The sequence below is a fragment of the Mus pahari genome, chromosome 1 (genome assembly GCF_900095145.1).
Source record: "Mus pahari chromosome 1, PAHARI_EIJ_v1.1, whole genome shotgun sequence".
Lineage (NCBI taxonomy): Eukaryota > Metazoa > Chordata > Mammalia > Rodentia > Muridae > Mus > Mus pahari.
The window spans coordinates 134,479,047-134,499,762 of NC_034590.1; the positions used below are offsets into that span (position 1 = coordinate 134,479,047).

Here is a 20,716-nt window from a genome sequence, read left to right on the forward strand (position 1 = left end):
CATTGAATTGGCAATGCTTCTATCTGAACCTAAACTACACATGGCCTGTCGTTCCCTGCATGTCAGTGTCTTAGTTTGAGGATGGTTCTCTGGTACAATGCCCTAAGAATTCAGAAACAAACCAAACCAAACAAACAAACAAGCAGAAAACAAGAATAAAATCTTCCCTAGACACCTTAACAGTGAGCACCAATACAACAGCATCAACCTTGGTTTGGTACAAAGTCTTTAGTACTTTATCCTGTACCTACCTCTTCACTCCTCATCTTTTTTACTGTGTCCCGGGGGCACTTAAGGATACAGCAAGACAATCAGGGACACAATCAATGTATCCCTTTGTCTACTTTTTAACTGTACCAGCATGATTTGCCTCCTTATTTATATGGGATCCTTTGAGGTTTTTCTTCACGAGGATGTTACATACCTAGGGAAGAATAAACTGAAATGCAAGCATGTGTGGTTCATTCTGCAGGAGAGATGTAACAAAGCCAGATTTATTCAACTTTAATATTTATTTATTTATTGCTCAATACCTTCCCCCAATACAAGAAATATTGGGGCTTGTATGGTTGCTATCTATTAGAAGCTTTGCTTACAGTATTTAGCAAATGGTCTGATTGCCACACGCAGTTGTGGAATAGCCCACAGAGTATATTCTTATGAGCTTAATTGTCCTCAGAAGTGAACTAATTATGGACACTCTGGGAAATACATTGTCACTACTCTTGTTACTTTATGAACAATAGAGAAACCAAAGGAAGTGACCCCATGACCTGTACTGCAGGATGCTACATGTCCAGTGCTTTGAGGGCTACTCCTCCATGGTTTTCTCAATGAGCTCACTGTCCCAACAACGCAGCTTTATCAGCTCATAGACCTGAGGAAGGGCTCAGTGGTGACCCATGAAAACAGGCGTAATGCTTCTCACCAGCCAGCTGCCCTTGCCCAGCCTGTGGTCCCAACAACTGCCACTAACTGGGGCTTCTCGAAAAATCTAGCTCAGTCCTAAAAGTGCTGTTCTGATGCTGTAAGATTATCAGTAAGGCAAATGCAGACTCGTTCCTCTTGGCTCAAATTGAATAGCAGGTGCTCTTTGCGCCAGCTAGACGAAAAAGTTGGCTTCTTTCGCCAGTGAGCAGCTCCCCAGACAAGATCTTACCTGTGAATGTCTTTCCCACATGGGAGACAGCAAAACCAGCTAGAGGGGAAATCTAACATACTGAAATAGCTTTGATGACTGTTAAAGACACAGGGAGGGAGTGTTGGGGAGACAGATACCCCTCTGGCTAGCCAATGAGAGAGCAAGAAAAGGGCAGACTGAAAATCTTAAGTAAATATCATTGTTTTTGTTTAGTAACAATTCAAATAGGTTATCGTGTAACCAGCTAGTATTTCAATTCATACGTAGCTAATCATTTGACAATGAAAGGTTTGTGTCTCAAACAAACAAAGAAACAAATAAAAATCACAGAAATGTTTCTAAAAAGAAGATAGGCATGAAGTTGGTTCGTGTTCTGTCCTGGGAGACACCAAGATGAAAGAATTGTAATTATTCTAACAGACAAGCAAGCAACTCTTCCGGGTTTTACCAGTGCTCAGCACTGAACGAAGCACTCAATCCCTTCATCTCCCATATCTGTCTTAGATTAAAACAGAACAAAATATGCTTCCTCCAGTAGAAGGGATGTTTAGCTTATGAATCTGCTTGTATTTGGTTTTGAGGAGTCTGTGTGATTCTTTGCACAGCTCTATGTGTGCAGTATGGGTTCAGTCACACACAGTCACTTACACAAATTGGGTGGTCCATCTGCTTTAATAAAATGTGTATCCGACCATTGGGTTGTAGAAATTTCAAAGCTTTTGTTTTTTGACAGGATGCCTGCCGTTTTTCTCTCTTGACTCCCGCTTGTTTTATTCATTTTGGGGTAGTTGCCAATTAGACCCAATTGGTAAGTATAATTAACAAAAATCTTGCATTTCCTCTTAAACCCCAGCCAAGAAAATTAACCATAGATGCTATAATTTCCTTTAAAAATTCCTAACCGCATCACTCTTCTGACTGCTGTTTATCTCTTCTGAGACATCCATCCCCATCAGACTTTAGTGATTCCTTTTTATATGCTATCCTGAAGATGCCACCTAGGACAGCATAGCAGCATCCTAAGATATGACTAGAAGGAAGGGAGCAATTATTCAAGTTCTAGATCCTATGTAAGACATCACCGTATAAACTGTCTCTTTTAATACTTGACAAATCCATTCAAGGTAGAAATTACATAGCTTTATTGTAGTTTTAAAATGATATCTCTGATAGGTTATGCCTTTAATCTTATGTCCACCTACTTAGGCACCTGAGTACATACCTAGTCAGATGTAACTCCCAAACCTTTACTACCCCTTCCATCCACATGCAAAGCATTTGCTCCCTTAAGAAAAGACTTGCTAAAACTTGGCTACCTTTGAAAGCTTATGGGCATTGTTTCATTCAGCACCTAGTTAAGGACTCACTCTGTTCAGGTCTTGGCTAAGCATTGCTTTGAACAAGTCATCAAACAAGGATTCAAGAGGGGAGAGAATGCTGGTCAGTGGCTAAGATGCCAGAGAATCAAGATGAGCAGGAAATGAAGAGGTTGACTAAGAGGGGCAGGTGGAGGCAGGTGGAGGAGTTCCTGACCGTGTACCATGGCTACAGTCCTTCTTCATGTGACTCGTGGACTTCCCTTTGTCATCCTATGCCTGAGAATATATGAAGGAGGCTGGGAAGGCAAAGGGACGTTCAATTGTCATCACTGGCATCTTTTTTGATCATTACACCATCATCAAAAGCATTTGGGTAACCATAACATGAAAATTACCATCATTGAGCCCATAACTTTCCTAAGACAAGGGTGACAATCTGAAACATCAAAGAACCTTACCCAGGGAATTCAAGAAGTGAGAAGAGTGAATCAGACTCTCCCAGATTATCAACCCCATGTTCAGATTTTAACTGGTAAAGGAAACTGAGCTTCCTCTGAACCGGTTGTAACGTATATCAAGAACATCCTACTTTCTGTGGATGCTCTGGACCATTTAGCCCAATCATACAGACTTTCTTCTGTCTCAACCAAAGACCAACACTGAGTGCAATCATAAATACCAAAATCATGGGCAGTTACTGGGGTATGTGATGACTATGTCATTTTTCAAATGCTCTCAACTGCATTGAATAACTGTTCAAATTATTCAAATTTCCCTCTGCCTTTTATATGGCCTTCCATCTAAAGCAGCAGTTCTCAACCTGTGTGTCATGACCCCTTTGGCTAATTTTGTCTCCAAAAATATTTACATTATGGTTAATAGCAGAAGTAAAATTACAGATATAAAGTAACAGTGAAAATAATTTTATAGTTGGGGGTCACCACAACATGAGGAACTGAATTAAAAGGTCACAGTATTAGGAAGATTGAGAACCACTGATCTAAAGAATGAGTTGTGTTGAAAAAAATCTTAGCTCTCTATTTGGTGAAATGCCTTGGCACAAGTCGTTTGAGTGTGTGTAAAACATTAGCCATCCTTGTTAATTAAAAGTCACTTTGAAAATCAAGACAATGAAGTCAAAACAACTTTGAGGAACAGAAGAAATTTTAAGGAAAATGGTTTCTTGGTGTTTGCCTGTCTTGTTCATCCAACCCTTGCCCAATCAAGCCAGGATCCCTCTCTTTTTGAGGAAAGAAACTTTTTCACTTTGGAATTGTTTGTTCAAGGATGGGACAGTTCTTTTAAACAAGTCTGGCCGGGTCACCTGCCCGGCATTCAAATGTGACCTCCTAGGTACTGTTCCATGGAGTTAAGGACTATGACAATTCTTTGCAGATTAGGAAGATTTAGGTTAGAAATAATTTAGACTTTTGACCTCAAGATCAGTAAAACGTCCTGCTGGTGGTCAGTTAAAGGAGATTCTTTTCAGGGTAACAGGACGTTCCCGGTGGGACTTGGTTCCCTTCTGGTTTCATTGCTAAGTGAAAGACCCTCAAGAGCATTCCCACTTCTCAAGCTTCTTTTACCAACAATGCCACATGGACATTCTGATCCACTCATTCCAAGATACTAACAGTTTCCTTAATTTAATATTCCCCATTGTGTATGTTTTGTCTCTTTTTGATACATGCTTGAATTCTGCCTCTCTTATTACTGATGGCAACAGTCTTTTAATCTCTCAGTCTAAGAATCCACCTCCATCCAAGTATTTCCCTCCCTTGATGAACCTCATAGGCCATGTCCCTCACATCTTCCACATCCCCACTTTACTGTCTAAAACTCTGTGGTAGCACTTCTTATTCATTAGTGATTGTGTGTCCCTTTCTCTGTTCAGTTGCTGATCACCTGCCAACTATGAGCCTATAGAAAGCAGAGCCTGCCTGTGTCTTAACCATTTTTATCAGCCTGAGAACTTAGCACAATCCCTGACACATGCAAATAGGCGCCTGATAGATCACTGCTGCCAATGGCAATGTTTAGTTTCCCAAGACTTATTTTCAACTTTGGTTTCTAGTTTGACATTGAAGTTTAGTAGGAGGGCTTAGATGACATAGTCTAGAAAGGAAAGGCAAATGAGGTAACAACATAATAGATTCAAAGGAGAAAACCGAATGGGAAAGGGTTTGGGCAAAGATAATGGTGAGTACCATGACTGGTGCAGAACGACATTCAGTCTGGAAAATCTGAGTGTGCTCCTATTCCATTATTTATTATTGTTATTGTGATTATTATCAAACCATTTCCAACTAAATCAATGCATTTAGAAGATCTAAAAGAAATATTTTGCATTAGCCAAGTCCATCATGACTTCCGTATTTCTACTTATACATAAAAGGAATTATCTATTGACTTCTCCCTACTTACTGAAAGTAATAGTCATTCATGACTTCTTTTCGCTCTAGATCAGAATCAATGTATTTGGTAGCAACACAAAGCAAACCTTAGAAAGCCAGGCAAACAGAAAACAAATGGAAAAAGTTGGTGCTGAGTGGGTGCTTTTCTGCCATAATCATCAACTCACAGTTAGAAGAGATGGTATTTCATTCGCTAGGGGTCTCAAAGAATTGTGGATTAAGACTCTCGTTTGCTTAATATGGTTAGATCTGAAGAGTTCATCACAGGGCCCTCCAAAGTGCCTTTGAGGATGCAAGGAATTTGTTTTGTCCCTGCAAAATGTTATTTGGAACCTTTCAGGCTCTTGAAACAAATGGATATAAATGCAAAATGTAATTCATTCAGTTCAGAAGAATGACTAGAAATGTCACCAATGACACTAATGATTGTTTTAACAATAAAAGACATTCTGATCCTAAACACTCAACTCATCAGCCCCTAAAACAAAATGAAGAAAACAAGAGATTTCATGCCTTAATAATGACCAAATAGGCAAGCAACGGATTTTCCTTTCTCTTTTGGCACCCATGACTAAAATGAAACAGCATTCTTTCCCTCAACAAACAGACTGTCCCTGTTCCCCACTGGAAGCCAGATTTCCAAACTCAGCAAAGGTCTACATGCCGCAGCCCAGAAGGCAAACACTCGAGTCCTCAAACACCGGCAGGGGAATGCTCGACCCTGACAAGCCTTGGCATCTCTGAGTCCACATGGGGGATGTGTGGGCAATTCCTGCTGGAAAGAAACAAGAGTGGAAAAAACAAAAAAAGAATAGGTGTGTGCTTTTGCCAAAACAGGGTGGGTGAAGATTGAAGAGTCAGCTTTCCTGGTCATCAAACAAATCTGAGCTGAGCCCTGCCTCATTAGCAGCCTCTCTTCTACCCAGAGGGAGAGCACAGGAAGTGTGCACCGTCTGTGCTGCACATTAGGATTTGTTATGAAATCCTGGGGGAGGCTGGGAAGCAAGCCACGGCTGAGCACAGCGCGCCTGCGTGAAGTCTAGGCAGCCGGCCGTTCCTTGCACCTTGCTTTCCAGCCTCAGACCTTAGCCTGTTGAAACACAGCAGCATTTGTTTTGCCCTGTTGACTTATATGTTCCCATTAGTCAGACACTAAGAACTGTTTCACTAGAAGTTGTTTGTTGTTCATAAACTTAGAAACATCAGAAATATCGCCTAATAACACTATCCTTAATTCAAATAGACTCTAACCTCCCTTTATATCATGTTTTAAGTTCAAACTTGCTATAAATATTAGTCCTGCACCCTCCCCCAACCCTGTGCTAGTTAGTTTTCTATCACTGTAAAAAGCTTTTGAGCTTACATTAGTAAGCCGATTCTTTACTTACAAGCAAACTACCAAGTAGAAAACGTGGGTATAAATGAGAAATTCTCACTAGTACAGTGAAACTCCCATTGGGAGTTTCCTATATGGTCCCAAATAGCCAGGTCCAGGGATTGAACTGCTAGAGTTCATCTGCCAACAAAAGCAGTGTGCCACCAGTACAGCTGAATGTGCAACAGCACTAGGTTCATACGCATGCGTGTTTCCAACTTAGTCATCCACCATTGCATACTAGGGATAAATGAACTAACAGGATTTTCCTTCTACAAATCTCTTTAGAACATTATCTAGGCCCAAAGGTGCACAAACTGTAGCCCAGGAGCCAAATCCATCGTATCTATTTTTGTAAATAAAGATTTACTGCAACATTTGTGGTTGTGAATAAAATATCTCCCGATGGTTCTGTGCCACAATCACGATCTTCTGGCAGAACTGAAAAGAAGCTCTTCTGCTTCGCTGGCCCTTCAAGGCAAAGGTTTGCTGATGGCTCACGCTTTAAAGTAGACTCCTAGGAACATTGTGGATGGGCATTTCGGGTCTCACCCCGTGAACTTTTCCTGTATTTGCTTGAGCGGGGGACACACTTTAGATGTCAGCTGTTTTGTTCCGTTACCTCCCCCTGCAGCTTACGCTAAGCCACTAGCTCTCAAAGTGTGCCCCCTGGACCAGCAGCTGCAACAGCGCCTGGAAACTGCTGAAACACAAATTCTCACTGATCTGAGACTCCCAGGGAGGGGCCAGTGTGGGTTTTCAAGCAGTGACACCCCCACAGATGATTCTGTTGGGTCTAAAAGAACAGCCTTTGTCCTTGCAGACAGACACTGGCAAGAGATTTCCACACACACTGCTTCTTCCAATCATTTTCAATGAGCAAACTACTTCCTTACATTAGGATTGCAATTGTAGGGCATCCCTGAAAAGAACATATTTTTACTTAATAATCTCAAGATAGCCTTCTTTTAGATAATAAGGTCACGAGTTATTATTGCAGCCACATAGATTTTTGGTGCCAGAAGCTAAAAAAGGCAGTTTCACATAGACTACAGAATAGGATAAAAAGATTAAATACTCCCATGATTGAGGTCTCAGAGAACCTACTGCATACCTCTGGGCTATAACTGTCTTCCAACTTCTCATCATCATACTGGATGAGTTTAAAGGGTAGTGTGGTGTGGCATCCATCTCCAGAAAAGAAGTAGCGGGATCCATCTCTAGCACCATCAAGAATATGCAAAACCATGAGAAAAGTTTTTCACTGCTATCTTCCCCCATCAGATTAGCACGGGTGCCTCTGTATTGCCACTCTGTTCCTTTGCTTGATCACTGAGTTCTCTGGGGCTTCATCTCTCCTCAGGCAGACAGAGAAATAGCTCTAATAGTGAACAGCTGGGGTTTAGAAGGAATGGAAAAAAGAGCCCATGAAACAGTGTGATCAACAGTGAACAAACCCAGGGCCTCTTTTAAACACCCTATACTGCTGTCTACTTTAAGAAATATCAGAAATGACCTTGAGCTCCATAAGTACAGTAAAGCAATTGTGTGTAAAGGTTTGTCCAGGATTCAGCTGTTCCAGTTTATAACTAGTATACTGCAGTGATTAGCAGTGAGGACACACACACACACTCATACATACACACACACACACACACACACACACACACACACACANACACACACACACACACACACACACACACACACACACACACACACACACACACGTGTAAATGTGCCCTGGTTGAATGGTAAATCAATTGATCCCCTTAGTGTAAGACAATACTTCATTCCAAACCCAAAACGCAAATGCAGCCTTGTTTGAATTCACTTGTAATTACCTTCTTTAAAGAGCATATTACCATCATCATTTGCTCATACAGAGCTATCACTGTATTAAGAAAAACACATACCATACAAAGAAAAACAGTATTTTTCACTTAGAAATAGATTTGTATTTCCAAAGTGGAACCAGGGGCACAGGTTGTCTCAGCACTGTCGCAAAGTTGCCTGTGGAGCCGAAATGGCAACATCATAGTTCACAGCGTTAGAGCTGGAAGTCCAACACACTCTTCTGTATGTCTACTCTTGACAAGAACCATATTGAGAGGCCAGCACCACAGCACCACCGATGGGGAGTCAAATGTCATTATCACTGATTGTAGTACTGTTGGAGATCATGAGGTGGTGTGGGGTCAGTTCCCACACCCCCACTAGAAAACAGGAGCTCCAACACTACCTAGAGAGCTGCCTGGCATTCATCCCCTAAGGAAAAAGCTAACATCCCTCATCCGAGGACTTTCAGAAACTAGCCCTCACCAGGCTAAGAAGCAGACATAGAGCAGTATGATGGATGGTACACTCCTGTAATTCCAGCACTCAAGTGCCCGAGGGAAGAGAATCATGAATTCGAGGCCATTCTCAACTACCCAGTAAGAACTTACTGCAAGCAAGCAAACAAGCAGGATGGTCTGGGTCGGTATGTTACAGTAATGGGGATGGAATCCCTGAACATGGAAGTGTAGAACCAGAGAAAAGACATTTTCTCACAACATAATTTTGTTGTTTTCCCCAAAGACTGAGGACAAGGTATAACATAGAGGAACAGATAATCAGGCAAAACCAGTTTTCTAGTTTTGAGCTTTGGATCTGAAGTTAGACCCACAATTGGGGATGATCTAATGTCATTGATCCAAAATAACCAATGCCTTGTGCCTAACAATGGTGGTCTGATATTATGCTTGTTCTGACACCTTGTTGGTGAGTGAAGGTCGACCCTTGCCTACTGCTAAAGTGTACCAGTCAGCTCAGTAGGAAGAAATTTGGGATTTAATTTGAGTCACATAGCTTCTATTCATTTCAACCAAATAATGGCTTCCTGGGCATCCTTCTAGCAAGAGGAAAAACATAAACAAAGCTGTGTTTACATCTTTCTCCCCAGTGGTCCAGATGGGCAGTCCCTGTAGCTTGGTCCAATCCTGAGAAATAGCACAGCCGCAACTTAAAAAGAACAAACAGTTAAAATGACCCTGGCTATTCAGTCTAAACATCTGAGCTTTTCTGATGTAATCCAGACGGACAGGTAGAGTAGGAGCACACACCAGCTTCTTCAGCAGGTCTCTGACCTCTGCTTAAGCCCAGCAGTAAAGATCTAGTTTAGGATGCCAAAGGGACACCTAAAGGGTGACCATCTATACTTCTTCTAGGTGGATAAATTAATAGCATTGAGGTGTGACAGTCTCTTTGTGACTCTCAGTGTCTTCCTGTCCCTTCATCTGTCCCAAGGTGTGGTGCATTTTACATTTTGTTTTATGTTGCAAGCATTTATTTGAACTACTGTCTGAGTGTGAAGGAGTTTGGATGTGTGGGGAAATCACTGTCAAAGGAGCTTACAATTTAAAGGTGGGGGGACTTTAATTAAACCAAGACAGTAACTGCCCAAAGACATTTTTTAATGAACAATGGGACCACAAAAGCACAGAAAATTAATACTGCCTGAGGGGGTCGGGTAGGGCTTAAGAACCAGATTTTGACAATTGAATTGGAGTCAGGGGGCAGGGGGTACAAAATCAACAGTGCCTTCTTCTTTATCCAAGTTCCAGGCAATATAAGAAATAAAAGTAGTTATAGTACCCAAAATACCACTTTTATTGCTGAGAGGGAAAAGTAGAAGAATGTGGCTTTAGGGCAATTGGCTTAATAGCCTGGAGTGAACCCCAGAGTTAAACAGAGCCCCACATCATAGTGCATCCCATCACCTCATACCCATCTCCTGGGCAGAGCCTTTGGGGGGCCTGGGGGATCCTCATTCCACCCACCCCACCCCCATTCCATGCATGCAAGAGAAAGGAAGAGGTATCGGGCTTGGCTGACCAAACTCAGGTATTCTTTTCAAATTTACCAGGGGTAGAGAAAAGTCTATGGAACAGCTTAGTTTAAATGCCTCCTCCTGAAGACAGTTGTGAGGAGAGATAGTCCTCTCCTTCCTAGGAAGCCATCCTAACTAGGAGGACTAAAAGAGAATCTTACAAATAATCCTACACGGAGGACCCTGTGGATGCTGTACACAAGTGTAGGTCAAAGAGAACGCTGAGAAAGATGAAGGTACAGACATGAGCTGAGCCTTGGAGAAGAGGAACCGCGTATGTACACAGAAGGATTTCAGTCCTGTTTCTAAAGTGGCGAACACCCACTAGATTTTCAAGGAAACATCATAGTTATCAATAATGGCTAGCAGTTACACAAAGACTCACATGCAAAGGCCTGAAAGTTACCAAAAGGGCCTTCAACAATCCCACAGGGAACACAGACATGGGAATTTGCATCTCTGACTTGGGGGCGATGGAAATCATATCTCGGATAACTGAGGACAAGTTACCCTGTTATGTAATATGGAATTTTTTCTGGAAGAGAAAGTACTGTGTCATAGTAATCATCAGGGGAGAACTGGGGCAGTAATGTAGCACTCTGCCTTCCTGCTCTTCTGTATGCCAAATTATCATGGTCAACTACTACAGGGAGAATGTTGTGTGGCATGCTCAAATTACTAAGTTAAATCTGCCAGGTAGGGAAGAGAGATGCCAAAACACATAGCCAAGAAAACAAAATTCCAAAAGAGACACAGAAGGGACCAGGGAGCCCTCCTTTTTAGACTGCTGTGGCTGATTGACAAATCTATAGGAAATAGTCATGACAGGAGGGTTGTTTTTTTTTTTTTTTAAGTTATAAACTAACACAGCAAAATGTTTGATTCTGCCTACTGGTGAAGAGGCAGAGACTAAAGATTTATCTTTAATCCTGTAAACAGAAAGGCAAATTTCTCATAGAAAGGGGTAGGGTGTCAAGAAGCATTCCTTGAAGAAAGAACTCTTGAAAATGATAAAAAATAATTGTATTCTCTACTAACAAATGCTAAGCAAAAATAAAATAATAATAATAAAAGATAATTTGAGCATGGCCAGTTACTCAAATTGGCAGTAATAGCTCCCTCACATCTACCATCTACCATCTACCATCTACCATTCTCTCTCTCTCTCTCTCTCTCTCTCTCTCTCTCTCTCTCTCTCTCTCTCCTTGCATCACAGGCCAGGTTCTTCTTTGGGACAGACTTCCATAGCTACCTTGACAATCATAGTTTCTTTAACTACTGTTTCTTATTCATTCTACGACAAAGCTCAGATGTTGGTGTGGGCTGTGTATTTGGATCTGGGCACATTTGTAAAAGAGTGTTGATGAAATATTTTAAAGTAAAATGAGTTCAAACTTCTCTGGTTACCCTACATTTGAGAAGGCAAGGTCATCCTTTTGATGTGGGTTTTGAGGAATACAGAGGCTAAGATTTTAGCTTTGTTTGGATGAGTTTTCTTGTCGACTTAGATCAATTACATTAAAACATTCAGTCCTCAAACAATGACCCGAAAGAAAATAATGCTGGCTTTTTCTTTTTATGAAAGTAATACCCACTTAACATCCCGTGGGACTAGATGGCCCTTTCTATTGAAATTATTCACAGCAATGCCACTTGTATAGCCTGGGAGTATAGTGACATTAATAGCAAAATACTTCAATCAGAACTGTCAGGCCATAAGGGAATAACTTTTACCATTAAGTCAAAAGCTGAGTTTGAAAGCATGCAAAAACACTTGCATTTGGTTTATTGGTTTTATCATTTAGTATTTATATATATTTTTTTCAACCCACAGCACTCAAAAGACTTAATAAGCTAACTAATACACTAAGAAGAATTTGAGAACTAGTTTTTAAAAATTAACTTAATTTAAAAGTTATCTACCTCAAACCAGGAGGTTTTAAGGCTCTGGACACAAGATAAATGCATATGGCTTTTCTCACCATATTGCTGGTCTGCACAGGAGACCAGGCAAACTTCAGAAAAGCTTTCAGAGTGCTCCACTATCAGAACATCTGTTTGGCTTAAACATAGAATTGCATTTGTTTTTCTCTATCTATGAGTCATTAAGATATTTAAAGAAGAAACCTTTTATAAGTTTAATAAATACAAATAAGTATCTTTCCATTTGTGTTTCTATAACCAAAAAGCTCTTACTGAGTGCCAAGCTCTGATCTACGTGCTTTATAAATGATGATTCCTTTCTCAGTCTGATGCTCTCAGGAATCAGGGACCTACTCTATGTGCTACATACTGTGAAAAATAGCAAAGTATATTTTTAGGACATCAATGTCTATCAAGTTACCTTTTTCACCTTCTAGGACAGAACTACCAGGGGGAACTATATGTGCTTTATGAAGTCTAGCCACACTCCCAAGGTGACTAGTAGCCTTGGCTAGGGAAGGGATTGACTAGAAGCAGACATACACAATGAGAGGCAGTGAAAGACAATGTGACCGTATGGGAAACCCAAGATGGACAGAGGGTAAGATTGTCCATCGTGGAACTTCGAACAAGGAGCTGAGACATTCTACCCTGCTTTAGACAGGGACCCCCCCCAGGGCCTAAGAAACATGTCCTTCTAGAATGAATCAATTGAGACTTTCATAGTATGAAGTAAAAATGGTGAAATGATGACATATGAACTGATGTCCTTCCAGGAAAGCCATTGAAGTCAAAGCAAGACCCAAGCCTAGAGATGCTTTATGCAGGGAGCAACATATTATGATGGGTGTAGACATAGGCCCTGCTCTCTAAGGAACCATTAAAGCTATCAGCAGAGGGGAGGGACATCCTACCCTTAGGGTTAGACCACCACACCTGGTGCCCTTAGACCTCCACACCTGGTGCCCTTAGACTACTACAGAGAGACTGGTGACCCAACTCCTCCTCTCACCTCTGCTGGTAGGGACACTATTCTTGATGTGCACATGAGGAACTCCTCCTTTTCAGTGAGAGGTCTGTCAGCAAACTATGACCATGACAACTGTCCCTACCTGGTTATCACTTAGGCTCCAACACAGAGCCCTACTTGATACCATCAGAGACAAGAGGTAAATACCCAACATTGACCTCAATATTTTTCTTACAAGTCCACCTCAAACAAATAAAAGTCCCACAATTCTACCCCCAAAGTACCCTTATAAAAGTAACTTTCAAGTACAATTATAAACTCCCTGTTAGGTTTCTATACCTAGAAATGCCCCCTGAGTCTCTTCAGAGTAAAACATAGTTAAAAGTGAATTTTTTTCCATATAGTATTTTGTAGAAATGAACAGGAGAAAAGGAGAGCAATATGAGAAAGAAATATGCCTATAATAATATTAAGTAGGATGCTCTCCCTGCATCCTACTTAATGCTATACGCACCTTCACCTCCTCTGTTTCACTTGTGACATGTGATCTCTTTCCTCCATGATGCCTCTGTCTCCATCACAACCACTATTAATCAAGGCTTCATCCCCCATATCAGCATGCTCTCACGGCCCAGCTGCCAGCCATTTGCCTTAACACACCAATTCCAGAATGGTAGATCTGACCTCATGCTACTCTAGTGTCCAACTGATCTTAAAGGAAGTCAGGCAAGGCCTCCCCTGCCATGCTTTATATAGAGTAGTTCCTTATAAGGTGGTGAACATTTGCAGGTGACCTTCCACAGAACTTAAGCTGGCTGACCAGATTTCCCATTCAACCTTCTCCTCAAGTCTCTTTCCACCATTCTAATCTTTGGTTAGAATATTAAATGAGTTAAGACTATTAAATGAAAGGTGCATAGTAAGGGCTAGGTTAGGATTCCTGTGCAAATATTTGGAGCATAGATCACACCCCAAATAGGTTAGCGTAACAGTAGGAAAACAAATTTGCCACATCTATAGATTTTACTTTCTCTATCTGAAGGATAAGAAATGCTAGGCTTTGTTAATTTTCAGTTTTAACCACTGTCTGAAGAAGACAGCCCAGCAATGTAAGCCATCTATCTTTGTATCTTGATTAGCCCTTATCTCTGGCTAGATCTCACATATCACATATCAAGACAAAGTATATGAGATATGTATTCCGGTGGATTAATCATGACTTTAAACATGGAGGATTGTCTATGGAGGGAATTCTTTAAGTTAAATCCAACCCAGGGATTCCTATAGTCCAGTAATGGCAGAAGCAAACATTAACCAAGTCTATGCCATTTTGCCTCCTACTGAATCATAGTGAGTTGGAGACACGGACTCTGGATACTTCTACCCTCAAAGCCATGTCACAAGGAATTTCTTCCAACTAAAAACCCATACATATTTAGTAGTGAAACATCTTGTTACATGTGGTTTTAACTGCTTACTAGTTTATATTTCCAATGTTTTCCTAAGCATCAGTTTTAGTGTAGAATTATTTGAAGTTGTGTTGTAATAATAGAACATAGGATTGATCTGTTTTGGGGTTTTCATTCATCACCTAGGAGTTTCATTGCAATTCACTAAACATTCTTGATCTCATTACACATTACTACGTAAGGTCAGATACATTGCAGCTATAGATACAGTATCTCGAATGGACTCCATGTACTTCCAAAAACTAAGACAATATCTAATAACCTCTAGTAACATAGAAGACCTAATAAACACCCCTTTAAAAAAGATGCATTTACTCTTATAGTATTCATCAATATTTTCTGGCCTCAGTTTTTTTAAGTACCCCAGAGATTCCTCATGTTTTGAAAAAAAGTTCTACTGTAGTACCATCTTTATATATGGTATTTTCTTCATTGTACCTGAATATTTATTTCTCTACAGCAGAAAAACTTATAAGAAATACTTTAAGCCTAGAGATAAAGAGAATAGATTTTTTTCACTTAGACACATACTGATCAACAATTTTTAAGTGTGTGTGTGTGTGTGTGTGTGTGTGTGTGAGAGAGAGAGAGAGAGAGAGAGAGAGGACAACTTTCAGGATTCAGTTCTCTCCTTCTACCATGTGGGTTCCTAAAATCAAATGTACCCACTGGGCCATCTCACTGGCTCTGATTACAATCTTGCAAAAACATGTATCAGTGAGGATCATAAAATAATAAATAAATGCATGAATGTTTCAGTGGGTTTAAATAAGGCTCATTATGTTCACATTCACTGATGAACTTCACAGATCCATGGACCATGAAAGATGTATAGAAACATCTTTTCTCTGACCAGACACGCTCTTCCTATTTTAGAGAAAGTATTCCTCACTTTCACTACAATCCACAAATATCCTATGAAACTTTCTCTACTAAACTAAGATTAACACTCATAGCTTGGCTCATTAAAAAGTATTTAATACTCTTCTCCTCCTGAATTCAAAACCAATGTGCATGTGTGTGTCCAGAACGAAAGAAAAAAAAACTTAATGTTGCCAAATTTGGCAAATTCTATTTGTTTTAAGTATAGTGTTTCTAAGCACAACAAGGGTCTCTGCCACTCATAAGAAACTCAAGATGCTTTTGAGTATTAAGTCATTTTTTAAACCACAGGACAAATTTCATGTTTTAACAGCAAAGGAAAGAGAATTTGAAGATATTGATCCATGCAGTGTTTGCTCTATCCAATTTTTTAGCACTGAATTTAACTGGATTATTAATTTGTAACCATATCAATTAACAATTTCATTCCAAATATGGGAAATCCTACCATCCTGAACATACTACAGAATTTCTAGAGATTATAACATTAATATATTGACAAATGCATTTTCAGGAAATACTTGAAATTTATTATACTCGAATTAGTCCATAAAAACCTGGTCCCTTAAATCTAGATATCCCTTCAGAAAGGTGATTCTCTTCTTTCCACTAGACCTTAAAACATGGGACCATTCTAGAGGTCCAGTCTAGTTCCTCTCCCTCTATGACAATTCTGAATGGATCTAAAAGGGAAGTCCACTTGGTCTGTGAGCTTGAAGTTAAACTGACAAGATGCTTTGTTCAAGAGGGAGAATTTAGAAATTTCCATAAAATATTTTCCCTCCCATATTTGGGGTTGAACCCAGTGCCATATGAACACTAGGCCAATACCGTACTGCTAACCTACATCCCCAGACTAGACGGACTCTGGGTCTGTCCTCTGTATAAGAAGCCGTGTTTCTCAATGCACGTTAATGTACAAATCCCCATACAGTAGGTGATTTTATGGCAGCAAATTTTCCCCTAAAAGAAGCACGCAGTGCGAAGAGCTCACGTAGGTTATTAGTCTTTTCTCCCCTAAATGCCTTTCAGGAGCTTGCTAAATAGTCACAATGGGCAGCAACGGGACAGCCCTTCCTAAGAATCCTGGTGTCTGGCTTGGAAGGGGCTCCTGGAAAGCAGAGATGCAGGATGCTTTACGGTCCTCGCCTTAGATTACAGAAAACTAGTGGGGTACCAGGCTTCATCTCTCCCCCAGTTCTCATTAGAGAAACAAAGGACTCACTGTCCCTACCCTGACCAACAGTCATTCTTTCCTCTACATAGTTTAAATGGAGATTTAAAAAAAAATCTATTCATGTGAAGCCGGGATTTTGAACCCTTCCTTTAACAGTAAAATCAAACTATGAAAAAAAAAAATCTATCTTCTGTGACTTAGAGCTGATAAGACCCTGTGAGATTGGCACACTCGTATTTTAGAAGGAAAACAAGTCACATAAGTCAAATAAAATCTCTTACCAGCCGAGCAAAATCCAAATCCCAGACTGTTATTTGTCACTGGGAAGCAGCTTTCTGATACCAGATAAAATGACACAAAAGGACAGAGAACTGAGATGAACAAAGTTTTGTTCTTGTTTTTGTTTTGTATAAATTCGTATTTACAGAGAGGGCACAGAATTTCAGTTATGTCTTTTGTAAGAACACTTATATACACCCCAGAAAACCAACTCATTTTTACATTGTTCAGTTTGACCCAGCACAACTTGAATACCAACTTGAACAAAAGTAAGCTATCCAGTGACGCTAATGATGCTTAAGGTGTCCGTGTGAAATAAACTGAATATGGGGTTCGTTGTTTCTCTCATGGGCATTGGTTTTCAATGTTTCTCTTTAATGTGTTAGGATGAATCACACACGTGATACTGACATTACAGAAATTGTTACATGAAGCTTACGATGCTTTGTGGCTTGAAAGAAATAGTTTAAATGTGTTAGAGAATATCTCTGAATCTTCTTGATTTGACTGAATGCAAGAAATATGCTAATGAGTATAGGCGTGCACCTGGTACTTCACTCAATAGAGCAGGATGCAAGTATGAGGAAAATCACGTAACCCTGTGATGGACATTTTGAGGTTGAAATGGAGAGAGTGAAGATGGAGGGTGGGTTGCAGTGTCTCGAGGAACTCGTTTGTTTGTTTGTTTGTTTTTGTTTTTGTTTTTGGAGACAGGGTTTTTCTGTGTAGCCCTGGCTGTCCTGGAACTCACTCTGTAGACCAGGCTGGCCTCAAACTCAGAAATCTGCCTATGTCTGCCTCCCAAGTACTGGGATCAAAGGCATTATCACCACTGTCACACAAGTGGTGACCTTTTATGATGGCTGTGTTCCTGAGATCTGATGCAGAAACATCTGATCAGAACACAGACCCATAATCCAGGCAGCAGTAGATCCAACAAACCCCTACTGCCTTTAGTGCTTTGTTTTGTTTTATTTTGTTTTGTTTTGTTTTGTTTTTTAATAAAAAGAGCTATTTAGACCCTCTGTGGCAACCAGGAAGTTAAAAAAATCTTAACTTCCTTTTTTGTTTGTTTGTTTAACACAGAAAACTGAATTATTAGATATATAAGACACTTCTTACAATCAGAACATGGCTTCCAATATTTTGACTGCTGGCCCAGTCTTTCACTGTTACCTACTTCCTTTCTTCATGTATCCTACCTAGGTTCCCAGGTGTAAAGTGGGGTCAACTATCCCTTTAGTGAGTTTCGGGGATCAGGCAAGGTCACATGGACTTTCTGGGGGTGGGGATTCTACTAACGCATTGTCTACAAATGTCACTCAGTATTTTATCCCTTCATATCTCACTACCTCCCCCGTGCTCAGTAATTTTAGTTTGTGCTTTTTTTTTTCTCTTTTTGTTTATTTGGTTTGCTGGCTTTGTGTTCTTTTCTCTTTTTTTCCGTTTCTTTTCCTTTTTTTTTTTTAATGCAGGAATCGGTCAAGGGGTTCCAGTGGTGGCTCTCATCGTGGAAGGAGGACCCAATGTGATCTCAATTGTTTTGGAATACCTTCGAGACACCCCTCCTGTACCAGTCGTGGTCTGTGATGGGAGTGGACGGGCATCCGACATCCTGGCATTTGGGCATAAATATTCAGAAGAAGGCGGGTGAGTAAATTTCCGGGTCCCGTGGGAGACAGTTGGGTACAAAGCTGTGTTTAAAGCTTGGAAAAGAGGACATCAGAGCATGTTCTCTGCATTAGCCAAGACAGTGTGGGATGATGGGAAGGAATAACAGAGAGCAACATCTAAATTTCAGACACAGTAACTGTATTTTTTGGCTATTTTATTGGGTTCATATATCTACCACCCTTCTCCACTCATATTCCTTCCAAACCCTCAATAAGAGAACGAAGGCTAAAGGGGAAATGAGGCATTGGTCTCTTTAGACTACTTTCTGCTGATTAGGGGCAAATCCAATCTTCGTAGTCAGGATATCTTCATCCAGCAATCCAACAAACAGCAAAGGAAGCAGCAGCTGCTGCCACAGTCACTGGGGGCTCTGCCATTTTTATACCGTCTGAAGAGTCCCCAGAACTCCAAACATAAATTATCTTCAGCTGACAGAATCATGCGATAGATCATAGTCAGCTGCTGTGGACAATCTGAAGCAGCCCCACATTTCACACCTGGGATTAAAACAAAAACACAAGTCACACAACATAACTGGGATTTTTAAGAAACCTCAGTTCTCACTACACTAGCAACTACCATCTGTGCTTTCCCCATCTTAATCCTTGGCCCTCCATTTACCCAGTAAAACAGTATGTTTACTGAGTTTATACTGGAGTCAACGTGTGCAACGTGGAAAGTAATGGAAGGCTGGGGGCTTTTACCCCGGCACTGGATGCCATGGCAGTGATTTAATGCCCAGAGATCCAATAGGTCTAAAAACATCCTAATTGAAGGTAGAGCTTATTCATTGGCAAATTTAATTAAGTTGCCATCATTGTCTTCTTCGAGAGTAAGTACTGATCCATTTTATTGCTGAGGCTGTAAACAGGGAACATTTGCCTAGTGATTTTTATGTTGACTAATAAAGCAGTGTTCGATAACCTTAACTGTCTTTGTTATTAAAAAATTTGCCATAGTCCCAATTTCTTTAAATAAAGCCACAGGCCCCCCTTGTCTAGAAATAAACAGAATTAGATAGTGTGTAGCTTTCTTTTTTTTAGGTTTTTTTTTTTTTTTTCAGACAGGGTTTCTCTGTATAGCCTTGGCTGTCCTGGTACTCACTTTGTAGATCAGGCTGGCCTCGAACTCAGAAATCCGCCTGCCTCTGCCTCCCAAGTGCTGGGATTAAAGGTGTGCGCCACCACGCCCGGCGTGTGTAGCTTTTGATTGTTTGTCCATGGTGTTTGCAGATAGATTTTTGTCAGATACCCTCAAAACACATACAGGTTTGCATTTGGAATGCAGTTGTCCCTCTCCTTCCTTCCAGATCAAAGAAAAAGGAAGACCTTCTCCAGTGTTTCTAGCTCTCTGGGACTATGCCCTGTGGTAGCTTAAGTCTCGTGCCTTTTGTGTATCATTATTTTAGGCTGTAGGCCTTAGACATATTAAAACCTCTCATAAGGATGTCTCTGATTATTTCTGTTTGAATATGTGAGAATGGTTATGCACTTTAGAGTTGAGAGGAGCCCTGCATGATTTAATCTCATAGAGTAGAAGATAAACACTTTGCTTCCATCCATACAGGCCATGAGCTCAGATCAGCGTTCCATCTGGGTTGCTAGCAAAAATCCATTGAGGAAGGTTTTGTGATGGGTGTTTTTGTTCCCATGAAGGGCCTCAATGAGTTCTTTAAATGTTTAAGTGCATGGAAGTTCCTCTGCTTTTTTCAATAATTATATTTAATTTGTAATTATCCTGTATATTGCTAACACAGAAGAGCCAATTCATTATATATAATCCTGTGTCCAAGTTATGATTCCTTTCTCATGTGGATTCTTTCCCTTTCTCACCTAGACTGTTCTATACCCATCCCTAAATTAAGAATCAGAATGGCTGTATACTTCCAACTTCATTTGGAATTTTATATATTTTATTCTAAATATGTAAAATCACAATCTATACAGGATCTGCATAAACATGAACCATGGCCACTTATCAAAGAGTATGAAACACTCAGAGAATTAGTACAGAGGTAAAGAATTAAACGTTATTTATTTCTGGAAGGAGTTGAAACCTTAAAAGTATTCTGTGATAGTTCAATGCTTGTAATAAATAGAAACCTGCAGGGAAGTCTTATGTATAAGTGTCTCAGTTCATATAGTCTCTCTCTCTCTCTCTCTCTCTCTCTCTCTCTCTCTCTCTCTCTCTCTCTCTCTCTCTCTCTCTCACACACACACACA

General features: G+C 40.4%; 1 protein-coding gene across 25 annotated transcripts in view; it reads left to right on the forward strand.

Annotated features, from left to right (window-relative positions):
- Trpm3 (transient receptor potential cation channel subfamily M member 3) overlaps positions 1 to 20,716 on the forward strand; it is a 508,459-nt gene that overhangs the window by 281,397 nt on the left and 206,346 nt on the right. For 13 of the 25 annotated variants that reach the window (XM_029539424.1, XM_029539490.1, XM_021218256.2 and 10 more), the window contains exons 7-8: positions 1,875 to 1,949; positions 18,296 to 18,470. In XM_029539424.1, the coding sequence (XP_029395284.1) occupies positions 1,875 to 1,949; positions 18,296 to 18,470 (250 nt within the window). Of the gene's footprint in view, positions 1 to 1,874; positions 1,950 to 18,295; positions 18,475 to 20,716 lie in introns of those variants that run through there. The other 12 variants (XM_021218288.2, XM_021218319.2, XM_021218415.2 and 9 more) reach the window with 2 other exon arrangements.